We start from the raw sequence: 22593 nt of genomic DNA on the forward strand, positions 1-22593 counted from the left end.
AAACTAGGGATGAACTAGCGATTTCTTTTTTAAAAAAATCAGTGAAACAATGAACTTGCAAGTGCTTTTCACAACTTCAGGGCTTGACAGTCATGTACTTTTGATGTGTAGTCACTGATGTAATGTAGAAAATGTGGCACCAAGGAAATTCTCTATTCTTTGAATAGTGCCAAGGGATCTCAAACATTTATCTCAAATTTAATCTAGCTCCTGACAATACAGTAATGGCACACTACTGCACTCAGCGTCGGCAGCTCAAAACCTTGGAATGGGTCTTGGACATACAACCTTTTGACTGGGCTGACACTAAGGTTGCACACCATTTCCGAACGACAAAAACAAATACACGCTCAGGCCTGGTCATTCAACACCTGGACTATAGGTGGAATTTAGCCACATCTCTATTCTAGCATTTGTCACAAGAGTGAAATACTTGTTTTATATTTACTTCATTAAGACTGCTAAATATCTCTAAAAATCAGGACATTTTAAATACAACTTAAAACTGTTCTTTCACAAATTTACAAAGCATTTTGAGCAAATCTTAAAACTGGGATTATAAATAATTACAGAGAAGGGATTAATAACAATTACAGAAGAAGCAAAATTTATGTCATGAGCAATTTCTCTTATCTCCTTATTGTTAGCCTTTTATAAAAAATATTTACCATATAAAATTATTGTTCTTAGTGCCAGGACCAAGTTCCTCACTGTGTTGCCATCTATCAAATAAGGCGAGTGTGCAACTTTCGTTTGATGTACTGAAACCACGTTGACAATCAGCTGTTCGACGTTTCTTTCAGTTTCTCAGCAGATGATTGTCGGGGAGATTTTAAGTACAGGAAATCTTCACACAAGCACTTCCCTATAAAGTCAGCAATTTAAATAAATAGTTACAGCCAAGGAACCTCCAGCCCTCAACACAAACAAAATCTGAACTACTGTACTTAAATACTACAGCATCAACTGTAAATTTAATAACTGTGCGGGAATGTGCTCACTTTATCCATTTTCATTTTATCCATGTGACTGCATAACAAAACTAAAAAACTGCATGGAAACCACCATTCATCTTACAACCCAAACACTGTCAATCTCATCTGAGAGGTGGTATCTCTTCCTCATTCTCTTCCCATTTCTGAAGATGCTGGCTTGTACTCAAAATGTGCTCATTAGTACTGGAAGCCACCTTATACAAATGGATACCAGCTCAAAACAAAAGGGTAGTTAATAGCAGCTCATCTGATGTGGCTTTGCTCTCAGACACTTTGGGACCTACCAGTAACACCAGGGCTGTGATTTTTCAGATGCTAACCTGGTCTATCCATTTAAGAATAATTCTTCGTCTAATTTTATAAGGCGATAGCATAGGTAATAACCTATAGGAATCCAAGTTACATCAGTTTTATTATCACAAATGCAGTAATGGATCAACACTTGTATTAAGACAAATGACATATAGATCAGAATATTATGAATACTTCCTTGGACCAAAATAAAACAAAGATGCAGACAAATCCTACTAAGGCGAATGCAATTCAGTAAGAATCACTGAACAACAAACAGATTAACCATGGAATATTGATGTTATTGGTTGTGTTCCATCTCCCCTTCAGTATTCAACCAGCTCAGTCAAATGATCAATCACAAGATATTCATTGCATGGCTTAAGGCTAGTCTATGGGATGTAATTAGCCACTTGAATGATCCAAAATAGAATTGTTGTTTTGGGGAAACAAAATAAAGTTTCATTGTTGCAATATGAATATTCATATCTACCTACACCAAGAAAGAAATCTGGGATAAGAGTCCAAATGATTTTAATGCAGGAAGCTGTGCTTATTTTTAGTGTTACATATTGGCACCAAGGAAAAATGGAGTCAGGATGCTTTCCAATACTACGTTAGGCCAGGCCCAACTCAAGTTCAGGTTGTTTTTGTAGTGCGATTCCAGTTTCAGTGCAAGGTGAAACCACATGCTAGTTTCTCAATCCAAGTGTGAACACCCCTTGCACAGTATCAACTATCATTAAAAAGCATCAGAAGGAAAGGACAGCGGCAGAGAAAAAGCAGAATATATCACACTAGCAAGATACCAACTCACATCAGGGATGGTTCAAGTGACTAAATTGACATTGCATGAACCTCCAATTACTGGCAAATCCTTTCCAAAACTATTACAATATGGCTACACTTCATTGGGCAGCAAAATATTTTGGGATATTTGGTCATAAAAGGCACTAATAAAATGCAAATCTGAATTTCTCTCTTACTTTCAGCAAAGTTTGTGCTAAAATGAACAAGTTTGAAATAACTAACTTTGAATAAGAGTACCTTCCAAAATAACACAAGAAACAATAATAGGCCAGTTTGAACATTCACCTCCAACCCATTTTCCTAACCCTGGATTCTCTTAATAACCAAAAGTTTATCTATCTCAAATTTGATTCGACTCATTGCCTGAGCATCCTCTGTCCTTTGGGAGAATAACATGCAAAGATTCAATATCCTCTTGGTGAGGAGGTTTCCCTTCATCTCAATTGTAAGAGTCAATCTCTTACTTTGAGGCTGCAATTCAGTCAGACTAAATATTTACCTCCATATGTATCCTGTCAAGTCCCATGAATTTATTTTGTGAATGTTTCATTAAAAGTTTGCCTCTGGTTCTTCTAAACGCAAGAAAATACAGCCCAAATCAACTTAACCTTGCCTCTTAGGAAACCCCCAAATCCCTAGAATGAATCAGGCAAACTCCAGTTACAGTCTATCGAAAGCACATTTGTGTTGGGTTGCACACTGAATTCCAGTTGCCGACTGATGTCCAGCCTCTTCATAACTCCTCTCCATATAGACTTGCTCATTCATCTTGAAATAAACACCAACACATCAAATGCCTTCTGAATTGGTTATTGTACTTGCAAATTAACTTTCATTGATCTGATCTTACCCATCTAGGTTTTTCTGAACTCCAGCACCTTTCAATCTCTCACCTTTAATACAATGAACTGTTTCTCTTGTGTCAACCAATATGAATGACATTTATTCGCATTGTGTTTTATCTTCCACATCCTCAACTGATTTCCCAGCCCATCTCTATCAACCATCTTACAAGTGACACTGTCACTTAACTTTCTTGCTGCAACAAACTTGTATTTATTACACTTGATTCCCTCATACACATCATTGATAAAGATTACAAACAACTCAGGCCCCAGAGTCAATTTGTATAGAAAATGATAACGTCCTAATCAAAGCTTCCCATTAAAAAAAAACAATTTATTCCTATTCTCTATTTTTTTCACTATTAGTCAATTAATGTCAGCATAATGTCACCTCTAATGCCATGGGCTCTAAATTTTGTTGAATAAACTTGGAGCCCTTCATCAAAAGGCCTTTAGATTTCAAAATTTAAAAAAAATCATACCCAAAAGTAACAGGCTCAAAACACCAAACAGTTTGCCAAACTTGATTTCCCGTTCATCAGAGATCATTTTGATTTATCCTAATTCTATTATTATTTTCTCAGATGCCTTGCTAATGCTCCATTGTGCCCCAACATCTTCCTCTTGCCTTTATTAAATAGGAGGATTATGTTTACCATATTCCAGTTTCTGAAAAGCAAGCGAATCTACGAGTTAATAGAATTTTGCATTTGTGAATTTTCGTATGATAAAAATAATCATCTCTTTCAAAAAAATCATGAGATGCAGGACTTTGGGGCCTAATGCTTATAGTCGAAGTCTTATTAATTTCTTAGAGACAATTTTTTTTAAAAACCAGCGCTGATTCCTTACAATTTTTTTTTAAATCACCCACTCACTCTTCACCTGTTCTACGTCATCTCCAGGTTTGTATTCTCCCATGTAGACAATACAAATATTTGTTTAATTTCCTTTAAAACACTTTTTCCTGTTTCACCCTGCAAGGATACCATACTAATTTTCTTGAATTACTTTCTGTGGAGTATCATAAGGTAAAGGCAAGACCTGATAGAAATTCGTAAAATTATGAAATGCATGGATAGTCTTTTTCTCAAGGTGGAAATACTGAGAGGCATAGCTTGAAGATGGGGTTGGGGGGGCGAGTGGGAAGGTTCAAAGGAGATGTGCGAAGCAAGTTTTTGTTTTGCACACTGAAGGTGGCAGGTGCCTGGATGTGCAGCTGGGCCAGGTGCTGGAAGCAGATACAATAGTGACATTTAGACATGCACATGAACATGCAGGGAACAGCAGGACATGGATAATGAGCAGGCAGATGAAATAAGTTTAATTTGGAAACATGGTTGGCACAGATAACCTGGGCCCTCTGCTGTCCTGTTCTATATTTTATACTCTTTTAAAGAATATAACAAGAACTGAAATCAGATTTTAATCAGCCTCAAAAAAAAGCAGAAAAATCTGTATGAACTCCATCGAATTGTAATAGACAGTCTCTTTGACTCTGGGGAATATGATGAAGAGGCATTCTTTTTTAAATTTTGAATGAAGGAATATATCCAAAGATGTTTTTGTTGTGCCCCATTAATTTGGTTAGAATATCCAGTGTTTTCACCTCAGTTCCTTCAGCATTGAGTAGTGAATGTTTGGAATTCTCTAACCAGGGAAGTGGTTGAGGCTGCTTCATTAAACATATTTAAAATTCGATTAGATAAATTTTTACATGATAGAGGAATTAGGGGATATGGGGAGAAGGCAGGTAGGTGGAGTTAGGTCATAAATTAGATCAGCCATGATCTTATTGAATGGCGGAGCAGGCTCGATGGGACTTTTTTGGCCTACTCCTGTTCCTACTCCCTATGTTCCTATTCCAAGGCTAATAGAATAACAAACCCTTTAAAGTTGAAATGCGTTAGGATGTAGCTTTAATTTTGTCCCATCCTGTGACAACCAATACATCACAAATTTTTAAAGAGAAGTTTCAATATTATTTATCCCAATCACATCACACTAACAGTTCTTTAGAAATTGTGAAAGCCGTGTGTTGGAATCTGACCCTGACTGTATCATCCGATGAGCTCATATTTTACCCTGAATATCAAGAACCCTGCACAAGCATGTACACTCCTCCTTCACTCCACTATTCAAATTATGGAGGGAATAATATCTGCCCAAACACAAAATACAACAGTGCACCCCTTATGCACACTCAGAAATAATAAAGATTGGGAGAGATTACTTCAGTTTGCTGCTAGATATTTGCTTCAAAGGAATTAAGACATGTACACTTATCTATCACGTTATAGTTCAGTGGCAGGAGTAAACAATGCGAGCTTAAAAACCTTAGCTTGCATAACAGCATTGACTATTTTTGCAGTTTAAAGGTTATATCATTTAACTATACGGACCTCGCGCACCTCCTGCAACTTCGCCTGTGTGTCCTGAATACATGTGATAGCCTAAATTCTGGTGATGCTGCAGAAGGGTCTGCCTATCCTTTTCGGATTCATGGCTAGCCAGCTCCACCCTCCGATCTTTTGCCCTCGCTTATCAGGCCATGCCAATCGATCCACGTGTGCAATCACCATATGCACGTTACATGCAACATCTTGCTTTACTGCTCCGCTCTGGAAGAGAATGCAAGAACTGGGTTCTTAATTACTACACTTGCCAAAGATTTTTCCTAACATTACTCAAAAGTCTGTCTTTCTTGTCATAGCAGTTACAATTCTTGCCCCATGATTTGACAAATGCATTAAACTGAAGGTAATAAATACTGGAAAAGAAAAATCAGGAATCAGCTGTGTGTTATCAAAGTTCCAGCAATTATCTTGCATACAATTCTTTAAAATAGATCTGATGCATCAACAATGTGGAATGACAGGCAAGTATCATGGCTACGCTGGTATAATGGTTCTTTTTTTAAAGAAAGGATGTATGGGATTGTTCAGATTTTCTTTAAGGCTTCAGGTAATGGTTACAAAACCATTTGGTTTCATTATTGTGGTTTCTTGCATTTCTACACTACCTCACTTCCCACCCCACCAAATCAGATGAAAATCAGTGCCAACTCCCAGTGGTTTACTATCTTAAAAAGTCTCCACTATTAAACACGTGAGATGTTCTTGATGAGCCACCAGAATCCTCAGCTATGCAGTAGATCTAAAATCTGAGACAGCATCAGTACTCCGTTACCTCTCAGAAAATTACTGAGCGCCAAAAAAGTGCGATTTGAAGGTGAACAGAAAAGGGTTCAACACATGGAGGTCACTTACCTTTTCCAACTTTCTGAATTATCTTCAAGTTTAACTTTCTTTACTTTATGCATTAACAGGCTAAGAAGCCTCCACCAAATCAGTGTTCTAGAAAAAAAACAATCCTTTTAATAGAATTTTGACGTGATCATAGCCATCCTAATCATATCATTTGAGATTTTAGTATGCTCCCTTGCTGTTCTTGTCGGCCAAATACTTGAACCGATGGTCACGCCATATCAACAGTAGAATGACTTTGAAGCCACCTATTTTGGTGCTTTTGAATTGGATACATTCTCTTTGCAGATTCAGCAACACGCTCAGTTTTCACATCCAAGATCTTGGTCAAGACCTCATTGTTTGGGGCCACGCCGTGCTGGTTGGGTGCTCCGGGTAAGTCATTCCTGGACTTGCACAAACTCAATGCATCTGTCACTGCACTCGTCGATCCCAAAACAGATCAGCTCCATGTGACTGGGGTTCTTTGGCATAATACGTGGAATCTGTTAGTCAGATGTGATGCAGCTCACTTTATTGGGGTTTCTTTCTTGACAATTAGGAAACAGATTTTCCCCCCTCATTCAGATTGTTTTAATTTAATTATTTCCCGTTTACTTCATTTAAAGTAATTTTAATTTTGAAAAAATGAAAAGCATTCCAGCTCTGACAGAAGGCAAAGCTCTGCTTTAGCTTAACCTTCTGTCAAAGATGATAATTCAGGAGGTAGACTCTCAGGGAGCCAATGCCTCAGATCAAGTCACCTCACTGGGAAGTTTGTCTGACCCTCTGCATCTGGCAAAGTCAGTGTGAGCGCCAGTGACTGTGGTGAATTGTTATTTCAGTGCACTACTGAGAGAATATCACATTTGAAATGCTTTCTTTCACATGCGATGATAAAGCAAGTTCTCATAGAACTATGGGCAAAAAATAGAGCTTGCATTGAAAGCGGCGTTAAAATAAATCCATCTCCATCCTATGCACCCAGTATGCTCCTTTTGCTTCTAAAATTCCTTTGTCTTCCGGATCCTAATCTAGCTTCAGGGCTACTTTTTTTGGCATCACATAAATTCTAACTTTGAGTCGATCATCTTCCTCCTCCTTCAACACTAAACTCCTGCCAAATGTAGCCTAATGTACTTTCAGAACTGTTCCTATTCCCGATCATCTTATTTGGTGTCTTTTTAATTAGATTTTTGAGAATATTGGTAGCAGAAATCCCTGCATGACCATTTTTCTTCAAGTGAAAGATTAAACAGAATTCAAGTCTTCTTGCCCTGAAAGCCACAGTCAGCTCCTGAGCACTTCTGAAGAAATTTTGTGGTCAATATTCCTCCTTTACTCACCATGACCAAAATGAATGCAGATTAGTTGATTGCTCACAGTACCAAGAGCTTATTCTGTATAAAAATAACTACCATGTTTACCCTTTATAATTATTTTGTGTTGACTGCCTTGGGTCGTGAAAGATGATAAAATTTCAAACATAAGTGGAGACTGACAGAGACTCTCAGGGAGCCAATGCCTCAGATCAAGTCACCTCACTGGGAAGTTTGTCTGACCCTCTGCATCTGGCAAAGTCAGTGTGAGCGCCAGTGACTGTGGTGAATTGTTATTTCAGTGCACTACTGAGAGAATATCACATTTGAAATGCTTTCTTTCACATGCGATGATAAAGCAAGTTCTCATAGAACTATGGGCAAAAAATAGAGCTTGCATTGAAAGCGGCGTTAAAATAAATTCATCTCCATCCTATGCACCCAGTATGCAGGAATCTGAAGCCAAATACAACCTGCTGGAGGAACTCAGTGAATCAGTGGGGGACAAAGAATGGTCAACATTTCAAGGCAAAAATTTTGATCAAGAGTTTTGACTTGAAATATCAACCTTCTTTTTCTCTCACTTATGCTGGTTGACCTACTAAGCTCCTCCAGCAGATTGCATTTAGCTCAAATCCAATTCTTGTCTGTTATTTAGTGCAAGAAAAATCCCAGTTTTTATCTTTGGGGATTATATTGTTGCAATATGAAGATATAACATTTAAATATTTTGTCAACCAAAGTTATCAAGGAATACAAGAGTTAAAACCCGATCCTACATCCACTGTGGCACTGGCCACTATATTCCTAGAATACGTAAGAGGTTAGTACTTCAACTACAATAGAGAACTAATAAATACTTAAACATTTTTAAAACAATATAGTATACTTACCGGTAACTGCTATCACGCATGAAATGACTGAACTGGAACCATGCCTTTTACGTCATAGCCAAAAACAACTGGATGCTGCAACCCATAGTATTATTAGTCGTTTTAGATAGAATCTGCAAAGGAGACAAGAAATATCAAAGTGCTTCACTGTAAGCTTTTCTTGCCCTGCTTACATAATACAGTATTGGTTACAGGACTTGGTCGACGAATCGAACCTGCATAGCTCCCCCAACTCTAGAGTGAATGAGGCAACGCAGAGCTGCATTTTATTTAGCAGTAGCAAGAGACATGACCTGCGGCAAAATATTGGACAGAGATGCGCAGCCTGGACTTGGTATAAATGTTAAGGGTGTTACAAACCATCACAAGAAATGACCATCAGCAACTTTGTTTCTCCCTGTAACTATTGCAATAACTATCCCTTGACTCTTCTCAAATGCATTCAGAGATTCAACAGAAGCTAACACGTGAATGGCTTGTATTTTTCCCATAATGACACATAAATTTCAAGGAAAAGAATATTCCTGCCATAACAAAATGTGCGTCTTAACCATATATAACCATGTAACCAATTACGGAGCGGAAACAGGCCATGTCGGCCTTTCGAGTCCACACCAGTTCACTAGAACAACTCCACTAGCTCAAACCTCCCTCTCACCGCCAATAACCCTCTAATCCCCTCACCTCCAGGTACACATCCAACTTTCTCTTAAATGACAGAAGGGACCCTGCCACAACTATGAACAGTGGAAGCAAAAATTATGCATCCATTCAAGAACTGGAACAAATTTATATTGAATTTTTTTAAAAAAAACCAATGGGAGTGATCTGGTTTGCAAAAAAAAAATTGGTTCAATGACAGGAACTTTAGGGATGTGAGCCAGCTTTGTGTATAGTGTGTGCAAGTACTTGTGATCGAGTGAGCTTCCTCCAGAGGTGCTGGTTTCTTCTCTGCACGTTAATTGCCTATTATTAAATGCTGTTAGCTTGAAGAAGAGTGATAGAACCTGAGGGAATTAATAAGAACGTTGTGAGAATAAAAACAAGATTAATGGAGGAATGGTTGATAGCCATTTCTTTGTCCTGACAGCTTGGTCTATACTTACCTGTACGACTGACACAAGATTCCAATGGAACATTCATGCCTTGTTGAGTTACTTTGTATCAAAACCCTTCATCCTCAGAAGAAATTACAATGAATTTTCCACAGATTTGTAATGCTTCGATTCAATCCATAAGATTAGTTGGATTATCTAGGAGATGGACTGAATGTTACTGGAGGGCAGTGAAATATCATCTTAAGAAATTAGGAGGGGATCCACAAGAATTATTGAAACTAGTGTGCGCTGCCAGCACTTTCTATTTTTATATGTCATTATCAGCATTTGCATTTTTTACCATTGCTCGCCTGCTTGATCAGCTACAACAGCTGCAAACTAGAAGCTTAAGGATATTGTTGACAAGAGTGATGTGCTGAAGAAAGTTGATGCATTCAGAATTTTTAGTGATAAACTCAGACCACCTGGGGATAATGGTTGGCAAAGTTAAGAAAGGAGCAAAAGTGTTGCTCCAAGTAGCTACATTTGCATGCTGAGGGGTTTTCAATCAAATTTTAACATTGCAGATTTTCTGCAAGAATTTTGGTTATGAACAAAAGCCCTGACTAGAACGATCAATGTTTGTTCTTCTACTCAAAACTACCTTTCAAACAGAATTGTGTAACAGCAGCAATTTAAACAGATAGCAAGGTTAATTGACTCCCAACAGATGCAACTGTAAGGCAGTACTTAAATATCACTCCTGAAAGGTCAGAATGGAAAAAGGAAGATAATGCAACATTTTAAAAACGACACCCTGAACAATTTTAATTCTGTGAACAAACAAAAATTAACTACCTGTCTTCTTTTTCTTTGGCTCGGCTTCGCGGACGAAGATTTATGGAGGGGGTAAAAGTCCACGTCAGCTGCAGGCTCGTTTGTGGCTGACAAGTCCAATGCGGGACAGGCAGACACGGTTGCAGCGGCTGCAGGGGAAAATTGGTTGGTTGGGGTTGGGTGTTGGGTTTTTCCTCCTTTGCCTTTTGTCAGTGAGGTGGGCTCTGCGGTCTTCTTCAAAGGAGGTTGCTGCCCGCCAAACTGTGAGGCGCCAAGATGCACGGTTTGAGGCGATATCAGCCCACTGGCGGTGGTCAATGTGGCAGGCACCAAGAGATTTCTTTAGGCAGTCCTTGTACCTTTTCTTTGGTGCACCTCTGTCACGGTGGCCAGTGGAGAGCTCGCCATATAACACGATCTTGGGAAGGCGATGGTCCTCCATTCTGGAGACGTGACCCACCCAGCGCAGCTGGATCTTCAGCAGCGTGGACTCGATGCTGTCGACCTCTGCCATCTCGAGTACTTCGATGTTAGGGATGAAAGCGCTCCAATGGATGTTGAGGATGGAGCGGAGACAACACTGGTGGAAGTGTTCTAGGAGCCGTAGATGATGCCGGTAGAGGACCCATGATTCGGAGCCGAACAGGAGTGTGGGTATGACAACGGCTCTGTATACGCTTATCTTTGTGAGGTTTTTCAGTTGGTTGTTTTTCCAGACTCTTTTGTGTAGTCTTCCAAAGGCGCTATTTGCCTTGGCGAGTCTGTTGTCTATCTCGTTGTCGATCCTTGCATCTGATGAAATGGTGCAGCCGAGATAGGTAAACTGGTTGACCGTTTTGAGTTTTGTGTGCCCGATGGAGATGTGGGGGGGCTGGTAGTCATGGTGGGGAGCTGGCTGATGGAGGACCTCAGTTTTCTACAGGCTGACTTCCAGGCTTGGAAGTCAGCCTAACTACCTGTACCTGTTTTGAAAAACACTGGTTTTGCAACAAATCTTGATTTTATATCATTTGAAACAGCAAATAATTCTGTCCCTTCAGTTAAGAACCACACCTTTAATTTTAAAATATTGCAAATGCTAAAATATGAAAAAGAAAATTCTGGCATTGCTGAGATCAGAGCATCTACATAACAAGGGCCAACAAACAAGATTATTTTTTTAAAATCAGTGCTCTTTGCTTTATAATATGTACTTGCGCTCAGCTTCCCTCCTACCAGATTGCCACATTGAAAATAAGGACTCAATTGAGTCTTTCTTTTCAAATTAAAAACACAGAGAGAATACACCCAAATAGATGCCAGTTTTGTAGTCAACATTTGTCAGAGGTCTTTGCAGATAATTTGTAGTGTATTGTAAGATGGGCTGGCAGCAAGCATCCTGCTTATGTTCTTTAATGAATAGAATGAAAGTGAGAAGGATACTGGAACAGATCAGATTCAGATTTATTGTCAGAGTACATACATGACATCACATACAACCCTGAGATTCTTTTTTCCTGCGACCATGGCAAAATTACCGTGACTAATTGGTAGTGGGAAAAAAGTACACAGCGTAAACATGCCAGCAAATAAAACTGTAAACAGATAAAGAGTATATACAAACTGACTGTGCAATACAGAGAGAACAAAAGAAACCTTAAATGAGTCCCTGATTGAGTTTGTCATTGAGGAGTCTGATAGTGAAGAAGTTGAACTTGGTGGTGAGAGTCTTGTGGCACCTAGACCCCTTTCCTGGTGGCAGGGTGGTGAGGGTCTTTGATGATTGCTGCTGCCCTTTGACGATGGTGTTGAATAGTGAGGAGGGTTTTGCCTGTGATGTCCTGGGCTGTGTCACTACATTTTGGAGGGATTTATGTTCAGGGTATTGGTGTTCCCCCACCAGACCGTGATGCAGCCGGTCAGTACACTTTCCACGACACCTCAGTAGAAATTTGCCAGGGTTTCTGGTGTCATACTAAACCTCCACAAACTTCTGAGGAAGTAGAAGCACTGACGTGCTTTCTTCATGATGCCATTGGTACGTTGGGTCCAGGAAAGATCCTCCGAGAAAGTAACTCCCAAGAACCTAATTTGAACATCACGGACACAAGATTTACAATAAAGCTGTCCAAATTTCATATCCAGTTTGTGTTGATTGCTTTGGCAGTGGCCAAGAAGTGCATAGTGGTCACTTGGAGGTCGGACTCTCATCTAGGCATTGCATGTTCGAATGTGGAACTGCAGAGCTATGTTCCCCTGGAGAAAATGACTTTTAACTTAAGGAGGAAATAGGACACCTTCCTTAAAATTTGGAAACTGTCCCTGCATTATATAGGTGAAAAGATAAAAGACATAGCATGGTTCATTGTGTTTACTCGCTCCGTCCGTTCCCGCCTGCCCTCTCCTTTTGGGGTGGGAGGGATGTGATCCACGTTAATCAGGTTGAGTCATGTAAATTCAAAGACCTGGAGGCTGGCGGTGGGGTCCCAATAAATCCTACGATTATGTTCTTTTTCTTTGAATTTGCTTTTACCTTTCTCGTAAAAAAATTGTAATGTGTAATGGTTTTGGGGTTTTTTTTGGCCTTTATGTTCTTAATTTGTCAGGATATGAAAAATGTTACAGGAATAAGGAAGGAGGGCTAATTTATTACTGACTTTTCTTCTTTAGGGTGACTATTTCATTTTGTTGTTGGATGTATTAATTGGGACAAGGTTGGGAGGAATGAAGGGGGGAAATTAGACTTGATGGTGAAGTTAGTATATAATTGGAGAATGTAGTGTGCTTTTTTTATTATGGATTATTTACACCGAGTTTGAAAAATTATAAATAAAATATTCAAAATAAAAAAGAACCCAAATTTCTCACCCCCTCTACCTCTGATCCGCAATGATTACTGGATTGTATACCTCTGGATTTCCTTTCCTGAAGTCAACAATCAGTTCTTAGTTTTAGTGGCATTGAGTGCAAGGTTGTTGTTGGTGCACCACTCTGCCAAGTTATCAATCTCCACCAACAGAAATGCAAATTTCAGATGTAACTTTCCTATCAGACAGCTCCAAATGGATTTTGTCCAATGATCCATATTCAAATACAGTAAAACCCTTGGTATCCAGAATTCAAGCAACCGGCAAAACAAAATCCTTATATTAGACATGAGGCAAAGGTTCCATTATTATCACATAATACTACATTTAGAATGTAACATACATGAAATTCATGAACTTTGTAAGTTCACTTTGTCCAGGGCCCCTCACAGAAATGAGGCCCCAGTGAGGAACGAACTTGCAACCCCTGGTTTACAAGGCCAGAGCTCTAACCACGGATCTATCAGAGCCTCTAATTAAGCATTGCAAGAGTAAGTCTCAAGCAACCGGAAAATGCACATCCACCATCTACCCATCCCTGTAGGTGACGATACCATCCCTGTAGGTGCATAACAGATTTGGAATTGATCCTGGTCTTGTTCAATTTCCTTACCTTAGGGCAGCACAGTTGACGTAGCGGTTAGCACAACGCCTTTACAGCGCCAGCGATTGGGTCCAGACTGGGGTTCGAGTCCCACACTGTCTGCAAAGAGTTTGTATGTTCTCATCGTGTCTGCATGGGTTTTCTCTGGGGGCTCCAGATTCCTCCCACCGTTCAAAAAAAACGTACTGGGGATGTAGGTTAACGGGGTGTAAATTGGGTGGCATGGCCTCGTGCGCCGAAATGGCCTGTATATTTAGAATTTTTTTAAAAATTAAATTTAAAAATGAATCTTGATGAAGGTTCCTGACTCGAAACATTGATGGACTATTTCCAGCCATCAAAGGGCTGACCCACTAAATACTGCCACCATCTCGTTGTTACTCCTGGCAGCCAGTTCTAGACATCCACCTCTCTATGTAAAATATTGGTCCTGCATATCTCTCTTTAAACTTCCTCCCCCTCATCTTAGACATGTGTGACACTTTCACCACTTTATCAATGCCCTTCATGATCTTAAACATCTCTCTCAGATCTCCCCTTATCCTCTGACACTCCAGAGAAAACAACCCAGGTTTATCCAATTTCTCCCCACAAGTCATATGTCTAAACTAGGCAACATCCTTACAAGCCCCTGTACCCTTTCCAAAGCCTCCACATCCTTCTTGCAATGGGGCAACCATAATTCCACATAGTTATCCAAGTGTTACTTGACCAAAGTTTTATATAGCTGCAACATTACCTCCTTACTATTATAATCAATGCCTTACCTTCAATGAGCTATGAACCAGGACCCTCAGATCTATCGGAAATCACTGTACAAAAGGTTTGCTACCTGAAGAAAAACTGGGGATTATGATAGACAACCTCAAGCTGAACACAAAGATATAGGAAGTTGGAGAAACATTAAATGTCATCGAATGTAACATGCTTAACACATAATGATGCTGAGCCAAACTCTCAGGTTGACTGTACATGTTATACAACAAACTTGAGGAGCCCAGGGTTTACCTTGGTCACCAATTTTACAACCAATGTAGCTTTCTTAATAAGTGCATGTTGCACCTTTGAGCCTTAAGCATATACTCACCACAAATGTAAAAGAATGTATCGCAGCTGTTGCAACATTGATGATACATTTCTGTTGCATTGAATCTTCCTGAAGCAAATAAATGCTATTGTTAAGTACAGTCACTATGCTATTGCCTGAAAAGCATATGGCATCAACATATGTCCATTCTATATCAATGCAATGCATAGCATCTGTATACAGATGAAACAACACACAAATGCTGGAGAAACAGTGCCTCTATGTAGCAAAGGTACAAGCCTTTCATCACCTTCTTTCAATAGAACTGGGATATATCCCATCAGGCCCAGGAAACACCCACCTTAATGCTCCTCAAAACATACACTACCTCTTTCTTGATCTCAAAATGCCTTAATGCAACAGCAATCTTCACATTAGGCTCCCTATCACTCTCCATGTCCTTCCTGGTAAACACCTTTTAGTATCTCACCTACTTCTATCAACTCCAAGCATAAATTCCCAATTTTGTCCTTGTGAGGTCTTGTTATCATTTTGCTTATAATGCATGTAAAGTGCCTTGGGGCTTTCTTTAATTCTGCTCACCAAGGACATTTCATGGCTCTTTTTAGCCCTCCTAGTGTCCTGCTTGATATTCTTCCAGGGCCCTGTTTTGTAGTTTCCTGACCTTATATATGGCTCCTTTTACTTGTCTCAATTCATGACCTCTCCAGTCATCTATAACTCTTTTTACACAGAGATCCCGCAATACTGTTAGATTCGTCATTTAGCCAGCTTTGCTTTTTTTTTTAAACATTGAACCAAGCAGCACTGGCATAATGTGATCAGACTTCCTCCGCCGCCAGCTTAAAGATGGGACTATAATAGCCCCCTCATTCCATGTTGATACCTTTTACACAGAATAGCATGGCACACTAAAGGTGCAATATTCTCACCTTGAAGAAAAAGGGGCTTAAGATTCTCTAACTTTTGCCATCTTCAGCCTTCCTTCGCACTGGACTCTCATGTTCATTCTTAAACAAATGTCATGTGTTGGTTGTGGTCGGCCCAATAACACCTGTACTCAATTACCTTCCCCCAGCTCTCATCATGTCATAATGTCATAATACTTTTCTACAAGGCCCAAACATATCCTTGTCCATAACTATCTTGAAATTTCAGGAAGAGTGATCACTATTCCCAAAGTGTTCCCCTCACCGGAACTCTGATCACCTAGCCAGACCCTGGATTCAATCAACAAATTCTGTTCCATCTCAGCTTCTGGCTCGAAGGACATCAGAGGCAATATTGGTGAAATTAATCTCCCACTACAAACCTGTTGCTTTTACAACTTTACATAATCTGTCTAAATATCTCTTCACCACTTTGTGGTACTGGGAAGCCAATATTGCACTTTCTTAAAAATTCTGATCTTTATCCACACTGCCTCAGTAGTTGAGTCCACCTATGCCTCCACCTCTTTACCACCTTCTCTATTTTGTCTAACATGATAAAACTCAGGAACATTCAGCTGCCAGTCTGGTCCCTCTTGCAAAAGTTGCAGCCATAACTCTATAACTATCAGATCATAATTCCAAATACTGATCCAGACTCTGCCTTACCTACAATAGGCCTTGCATTAAAATAAACACACTTCAGTCCTGTGACCATTCACCTGTTCATTCTAGGATTCTTGTATTATGCTCGTGAATGACAGTGGCCAGTTCAATGTAGGGAATTCTGGGGATATTAGCCTGGGAGAAGACACTGATGTTGGTTTACTTACTATTCTACTGAATTCAGAGGATTTGTAGGGATGTTTTCTCAATGGCTTATGATGCGTGCTGAAGGTTATACAGATTTCTTTAACGGTTAAAGAATTTCTCTGTTAAGGGAATTGGCAACGATTGAAATAAGTATTGTATCCTTGGGAAGACATACATTTTTATGCAGTTCACCCTCCCTATCAACATTAGTGGTAATTCTTTCCAATGTTCTAAGTCTTTCTGCAATTTCTTTATTAGTGGCTGATAATTTAGTTTGTACAGGTGGCTTAAGTTATTATCTAACCTAATACCTAGGTATCGGATTGCTTGTTATTTAAATGGTGATTCTTTTTTAAATTCTGTATAATCCGCATTACTCATTGGCATCACTTCACTTTTATTTGCGTTGATCTTGTACCCCAATATTTCTCCATACCCTTCAATTTCTTATGTAATTATTTTATTGATATATCTGGTTCTGTTAAGTAAACTATGATGTCATCTGCAAATAAACTGATTTTATTCACCTTCTCCTTTAATTTTATCCTTTTTATTTTATTTTATTTTCTGTTATTATCAGTTCTGCCAATGGTTCTATTGCTAAAGCGAACAATGAGGAGGATAATGGACATCCCTGTCTAGTTGACCTACTTAATTTAAATTGGTTTGATACATATCCATTTACTGTTACCTTCACCAATGGTCCATTATATAATGCTTTAATCCAATTTATATATTTTTCTGGTAGATTGAACCTCTGTAATACTTTAAATAAATAATTCCATTCTACTCTGTCAAAGGCCTTTTCTGCGTCTAAAGCAACAGCCACTGTTGGCTTCTTATTTCCTTGAACTGCATGAATTAGATTGATAAGTTCATAGACATTATCCGCTGTTCGTCTTATCTTAATAAATTCAGTTTGATCTTATTCTACTATTTTAGGTACACAATCGGCCAATCTGTATGCTAATAATTTCTCTATCATCTTATAATCTGAATTAAGTAGAGATATTCGTCTATATGATGCTGGTGTTAGTGGATCCTTCCTCGTCTTTGGTATTACTGTAATTATTGCTGTCTTACATGAACCTGGCAAGTTTTGTGTTTCTTCTCTCTGGTTCATTACTTCCAGGAGAGGTGGAATTAATAACTCTTTAAATGTTTTATAGAATTCTATTGGGAACCCATCCTCTCCAGGCGTTTTATAGTTCGGCAGATTTTTTAATATATCCTGTACTTCCTCTATTTCAAATGGTTTTATCAGTTTATTTTGTTCCTCTTCTTGCAATTTCGGCAGTTCAATTTTAAGTAAAAACTCTTCTATTTTATCATTTTTCCCTTCGTTCTCAGTTTGGTATAACTCTTCATAAAATTCCTTAAAGTTCTCATTAATCTCTATTGGGTTTTATGTAATTTGTTTGTCCTTTTTCCTTGATGCCAATACTGTTCTTTTAGATTGTTTTGTTTTAAGTTGCCAGGCTAATATTTTATGTGTTTTTTATCCTAAGTTCATAATACTTTTGCTTTATTTTCATTATGTTCTTCTCCACCTTGTACATTTGTAATGTTTCGTATTTTATTTTTTTGTCCTTTTTGTTGTATCATCCCTTTTTACTAGTTCCTTTTCTGTACTTACTATCTCCCTTTCCAACTGCTCTATTTTCCGATTGTAGTCCTCTTTCATATTAGTTACATAACTTATTATCTGCCCTCTAATGAAGGCTTTCATTGCATCCCATATAAATTTGTCTTTCACTTATTTCAAAGTATGTTTTAATTTGGCGTTCAATAAATTCTCTAAATTCTTGCCTTTGAAGTAGCATGGAGTTTAACCTCCATCTATATGTTCTTGGTGGGATGTCCTCCAGTTCTATTGCTAATAACAGAGGTGAATAATCAGATAGTAATCTAGCTTTATATTCAGTTTTCCTAACTCTCCTTTGAATATGGGCTGACAACAAAAACATATCAATCCTTGAGTTTGCTTTATGCCTACTTGAATAATATGAGTATTTCTTCTCTCTTGGATGCTGCCTCCTCCATATATCCATAAGTTTCATTTCCTGCATTGATTTAACCATACATTTGGCCACTTTATTCTTTTTACTAGTCTTTTGTCCAGTTTTATCCAACATTGGATCCAAATTAAGGTTAAAATCCCCTCCTATCAATATATTTCCTTGTGTATCTACAATCTTCAAAAAAATATCTTGCATAAACTTTTGATCCTCCTCATTAGGGGCATATATATTGAGCAAATTCAAAAATTTTGAACATATCTGACACTTTATCATTACATACCTCCCTGCTGGATCTATTATTTCCTCCTCTATTTTGAATGGTACATTTTTATTAATTAATATAGCTACACCTCTAGCTTTTGAATTATATGATGGAGCCGCTACGTGTCCTACCCAGTCTCTCTTTAATTTGTTATGTTCCACTTCAGTTAGATGCTTTTCCTGCACAAATGCTATATCTATCTTTTTCTTTTTTCAGTAAATTTAATAGCCTCTTCCTTTTAATTTGGTTATGTATTCCATTAATATTTATAGTCATATAATTCAACATGGCCATCTCATATCCTGTTTACACCTCATTTCTGCTTCCTCACCATCACTATCCCCCTTTTCCCCATTTTCATCTCTCAGTTTTCCCTTTTTAAACTCAATGTATGACAACACATTTAAAACATAAAATACTCCAACAAATCCCACATCCAATATTCCCTTAACCCCAAATATTCGCCGCCCCCTCTCTGAGTTGCCCCTTATCCCTTGCCGGGCAACCACAACACCCCTTACCATTTGGATTGCGAACCTTCTCGCAACGGTCAACTGATTTCGCAGTGACGGTTATTCTCTTCCACCCAACCCCCCCCCAGAAAAGACTTTTGTTTTTACACATATAACAAAGTTCTCCCTTTTTTCCCCTTACTTCCTTCCTTCCCTTCTCTTTCCCTTCTTTAGTTTTTTTACATATACATTGTTTTTACATCTTTATATATTCTTTATCGCCATTCTTCATTCTTATTACATCTCTTCATCTCTCCTTCTGTCCTGCAAGTGTTCTGCAAATTCTTGTGCTTCCTTTGGATCCGAGAACACTCTGTTTTGCTCTCCGGGGATAAATATTTTAAGCACACGTGGATGTCTTAACATGAATTTATAACCTTTTTTCCCATCGGATCGATTTTGCTGTATTAAACTCCTTCCTCTTCTTTAAGAGTTCAAAACTATGTCTGAGTAAAAAAATTTTTTTGACCCTTGTATTCCAATGGTTTATCATCTTCTCTAATTTTATTCCTTGCCCGCTCCAGTATATTTTCTCTTGTCATATATCTCAAAAATTTTACTCAGATGGATCTTGGTTTTTGATGTGTCTGTGGTTTCGGAGCTAGTGTTCTGTGTGCCCTTTCTATTTCCATTCCTTCCTGCATTTCTGTCGTTCCCAGGACCTTTGGGATCCATCCTTTTATAAATTCCTTCATCTTTGTGCCTTTTTCACCTTCCTTCAGTTCCACTATTTTTATGTTGTTTCGCCTACTATAATTTTCCAACATATCAATTTTCTGAGCTAACAACTCTTGTGACTCTAATTTTTTTATCACTTTCTTCCAATTTTCCTCTTAAGCCATTTACTTCCATTTCTACAGCCGTTTCTCGTTCTTCCACATTTTCTACTCTTTTCCCTATTTCTTTCATGACCAGCTCTAATCTTTGCATTTTATCTTCTGCTATTTTCATTTTTCTTTTAATTGCACTAAATTCTAATGACAACCATTCTTTTAATGCTCTCATTTGTTCTCAAAAAAACTTTATTTTTATTCTGTCCATCTCTTTTTTCTCTGTGAAGATCTTAGTCGTCTTTTTCCTCTTCTTCTGTGTCTGTACCTGTGTTTGTGTCTTCTTCTCTTCTTTGTATCTGTGTCTCTTCTGATTTTTCTGATGAGTAGCTTGTCTCACTTTGTTGGGTCTCTTCTTGCTTGGCCTCTTGCTGTTGGTCCTCTTCTTCTGAGCTGCTCATCTGTCGAGCCTCCTGCTGCTGCTCCTCTTTCCTTTCACCCCGTCAACTTTTTTCCTCAACTGGTACTTCACTCCCTCTCCTGCCACTTTCCTCATCTTCCAGCTGAGAGCCCTGGTGTCGGGCATCCCTTAGCTGGTCGCTCCATGGTTGCCTCCTCCTCGGCTGAGCCCCCCTCCTGTCGGTGTTTCCTTTTACCTTTGATTGCGCAGTTGTGCACTTTTGTTTGGCTCAGAGAGCCATTTTTGCAGTCCACCGGTCGGGGGGGGGGGAGGGTCGCGACTCTGCGGGGCCGTCACCAACCTCGGAGATCGGGAGCTCTTCTCCGCCACGGCTCCCTGTTCCTTCGTGCAGGTAAGGCCTTCTCCTTTCTTTTCCGGCATCTTTTCTTCTTTTTTTTCCCCGTTGTTTTTACTTTTTCCTTCTTTGGTGCCATTTTCTTTCTCTTCTCTGCAACTTTATCTTTTATTCCTTATATTTTGTATTTATTGAACTTTGTCTTTTCTTAACTTTTTTTTCTTCTTTTCTGGAGAGGGCTGGTTTTACCCTACCGGCCACTAATCCACCACGTGAGTCCTCCCACAAAGACATAGTGAGAGAGAAAATAAGTGCCAGCTCAAAGCCCCAGAATAGTTTAAAGAGTAACTTAAAGCTAGTGTCAAAAAACAATGTTTTGTGAAAATATCAGTGATTTATTTTTAGAAGACCATTTATCAATTAAGCATAGGGACATAAAGACACCTATAATCAGACCTCATATCTTTACAGAAAACAAAGTCCATTTTGAATTGTCACTCCCATAACAGGGGAATACTGAAGTCAGCACAGCAAAGTTCCAAAGATCATAAGTGTTAAAGGATAAATATTGACCAGGATATCAGGGATACTTACAAAGTTCTTCGAATTAGTGCCATGCAATCTATTTTATTCACCCAAGGTGGGAAAGATGCCATCTAACTTTAGAAACAACAATACCAAAAATGCATTACTCCCCCACTGGGAGACACAGTTTGAATTTATGCATGTTCTCCAGAGAAGACTCAAGTCCACAATTTTGTGACTCATACTGTGAGTCCGGCCAATGAGCCAGCAAGGGGAATTCTTATCCCCATAAGGTTTATCTAAAACGAACTCAGGTAAGGAGAATTAACAGGAAATAATAACCTGCTGCTGGTGACAAAAAGTACAGTTGCAGATCATCATAGCTCCATCCCAACTCCACCCCCACCAAGTTTCAGTGACTCCACCAAAGAAGCCGGTATTTTGATAGTCTCTGGAACAAGCACTATTGCAGCTACCACAAATAGAAAATTCCACATTCATTTGAAAACATTAAAATCTCCAAATGTGCAGAATTGAAAAAAAAAAATCAAGAACTTGAGTTTTTATAGAATGCCTTGTATGAAGAGAGGAAGGTAGAGAACCGGAGATATTTAAGAAAGAAATACCATTTCGCAACGTAGATAAAATCTATGAGAGGATGAACAAAATTATAAACCAGATGCTGGAAACCTAACATAAAAACAAAAAAATTCTGTTTTCCACTGCAGCAAATAGAGTCTCTGCAGAATGAGAAACATTCCTCTTTCCACCCAGATGTCGGATAAGTGAATTTTCCAAATGTGTGCGGGGTGATTGCCAAACTAATCACTAGGGTGCACCAATTGCAAACTTTTGTATTCTTTACCTATTTATTTTCTGAGTTTTTTTTGCCAGTTGCTTGAATAACAGGGATTTTATTGTATTTACTACTTAGAGATGACTTGTAATGAGCAAGCAGGAGCACGGTCATACAGCTGCCCCCTGAACCAAAGCAATCTGTTGTCCAATGATTAACTACATGGGATGAACTGCGAAATTCTGACACACAAGTCAACCTCTTGCCTAGACGCTCACAAACACAATTCCAATCAACAAATGCCAAAATGCAATTTACACACTGCCTTAAAAATAACAACCATTATTGTACTTTGCCCACTGTTGCAAAGGCAAACTCTTGCCATTCTCTTTGAAAATCTATTGTAAACTTTCAAAAAATTAGTAAGCTTCGACTGAAAA

At 38.7% G+C, this 22593-nt stretch overlaps 1 protein-coding gene across 4 annotated transcripts in view; it reads right to left on the reverse strand.

Annotated features, from left to right (window-relative positions):
• dpp9 (dipeptidyl-peptidase 9) overlaps nucleotides 1–22593 on the reverse strand; it is an 84548-nt gene that overhangs the window by 56398 nt on the left and 5557 nt on the right. For 2 of the 4 annotated variants that reach the window (XM_069928541.1, XM_069928539.1), the window contains exons 1-2: nucleotides 5344–5533; nucleotides 669–865 (exon numbers count right to left, since the gene is read on the reverse strand). Coding sequence is in view for 1 of the 4 variants with exons in the window: in XM_069928538.1 (XP_069784639.1) it covers nucleotides 6211–6297; nucleotides 8399–8418 (107 nt within the window). In the remaining 3 variants the exon portion in view is untranslated. Of the gene's footprint in view, nucleotides 1–668; nucleotides 866–5343; nucleotides 5534–6210; nucleotides 6298–8398; nucleotides 8512–22593 lie in introns of those variants that run through there. The other 2 variants (XM_069928538.1, XM_069928540.1) reach the window with 2 other exon arrangements.

Source organism: Narcine bancroftii, chromosome 3, assembly GCF_036971445.1.
Source record: "Narcine bancroftii isolate sNarBan1 chromosome 3, sNarBan1.hap1, whole genome shotgun sequence".
NCBI lineage: Eukaryota > Metazoa > Chordata > Chondrichthyes > Torpediniformes > Narcinidae > Narcine > Narcine bancroftii.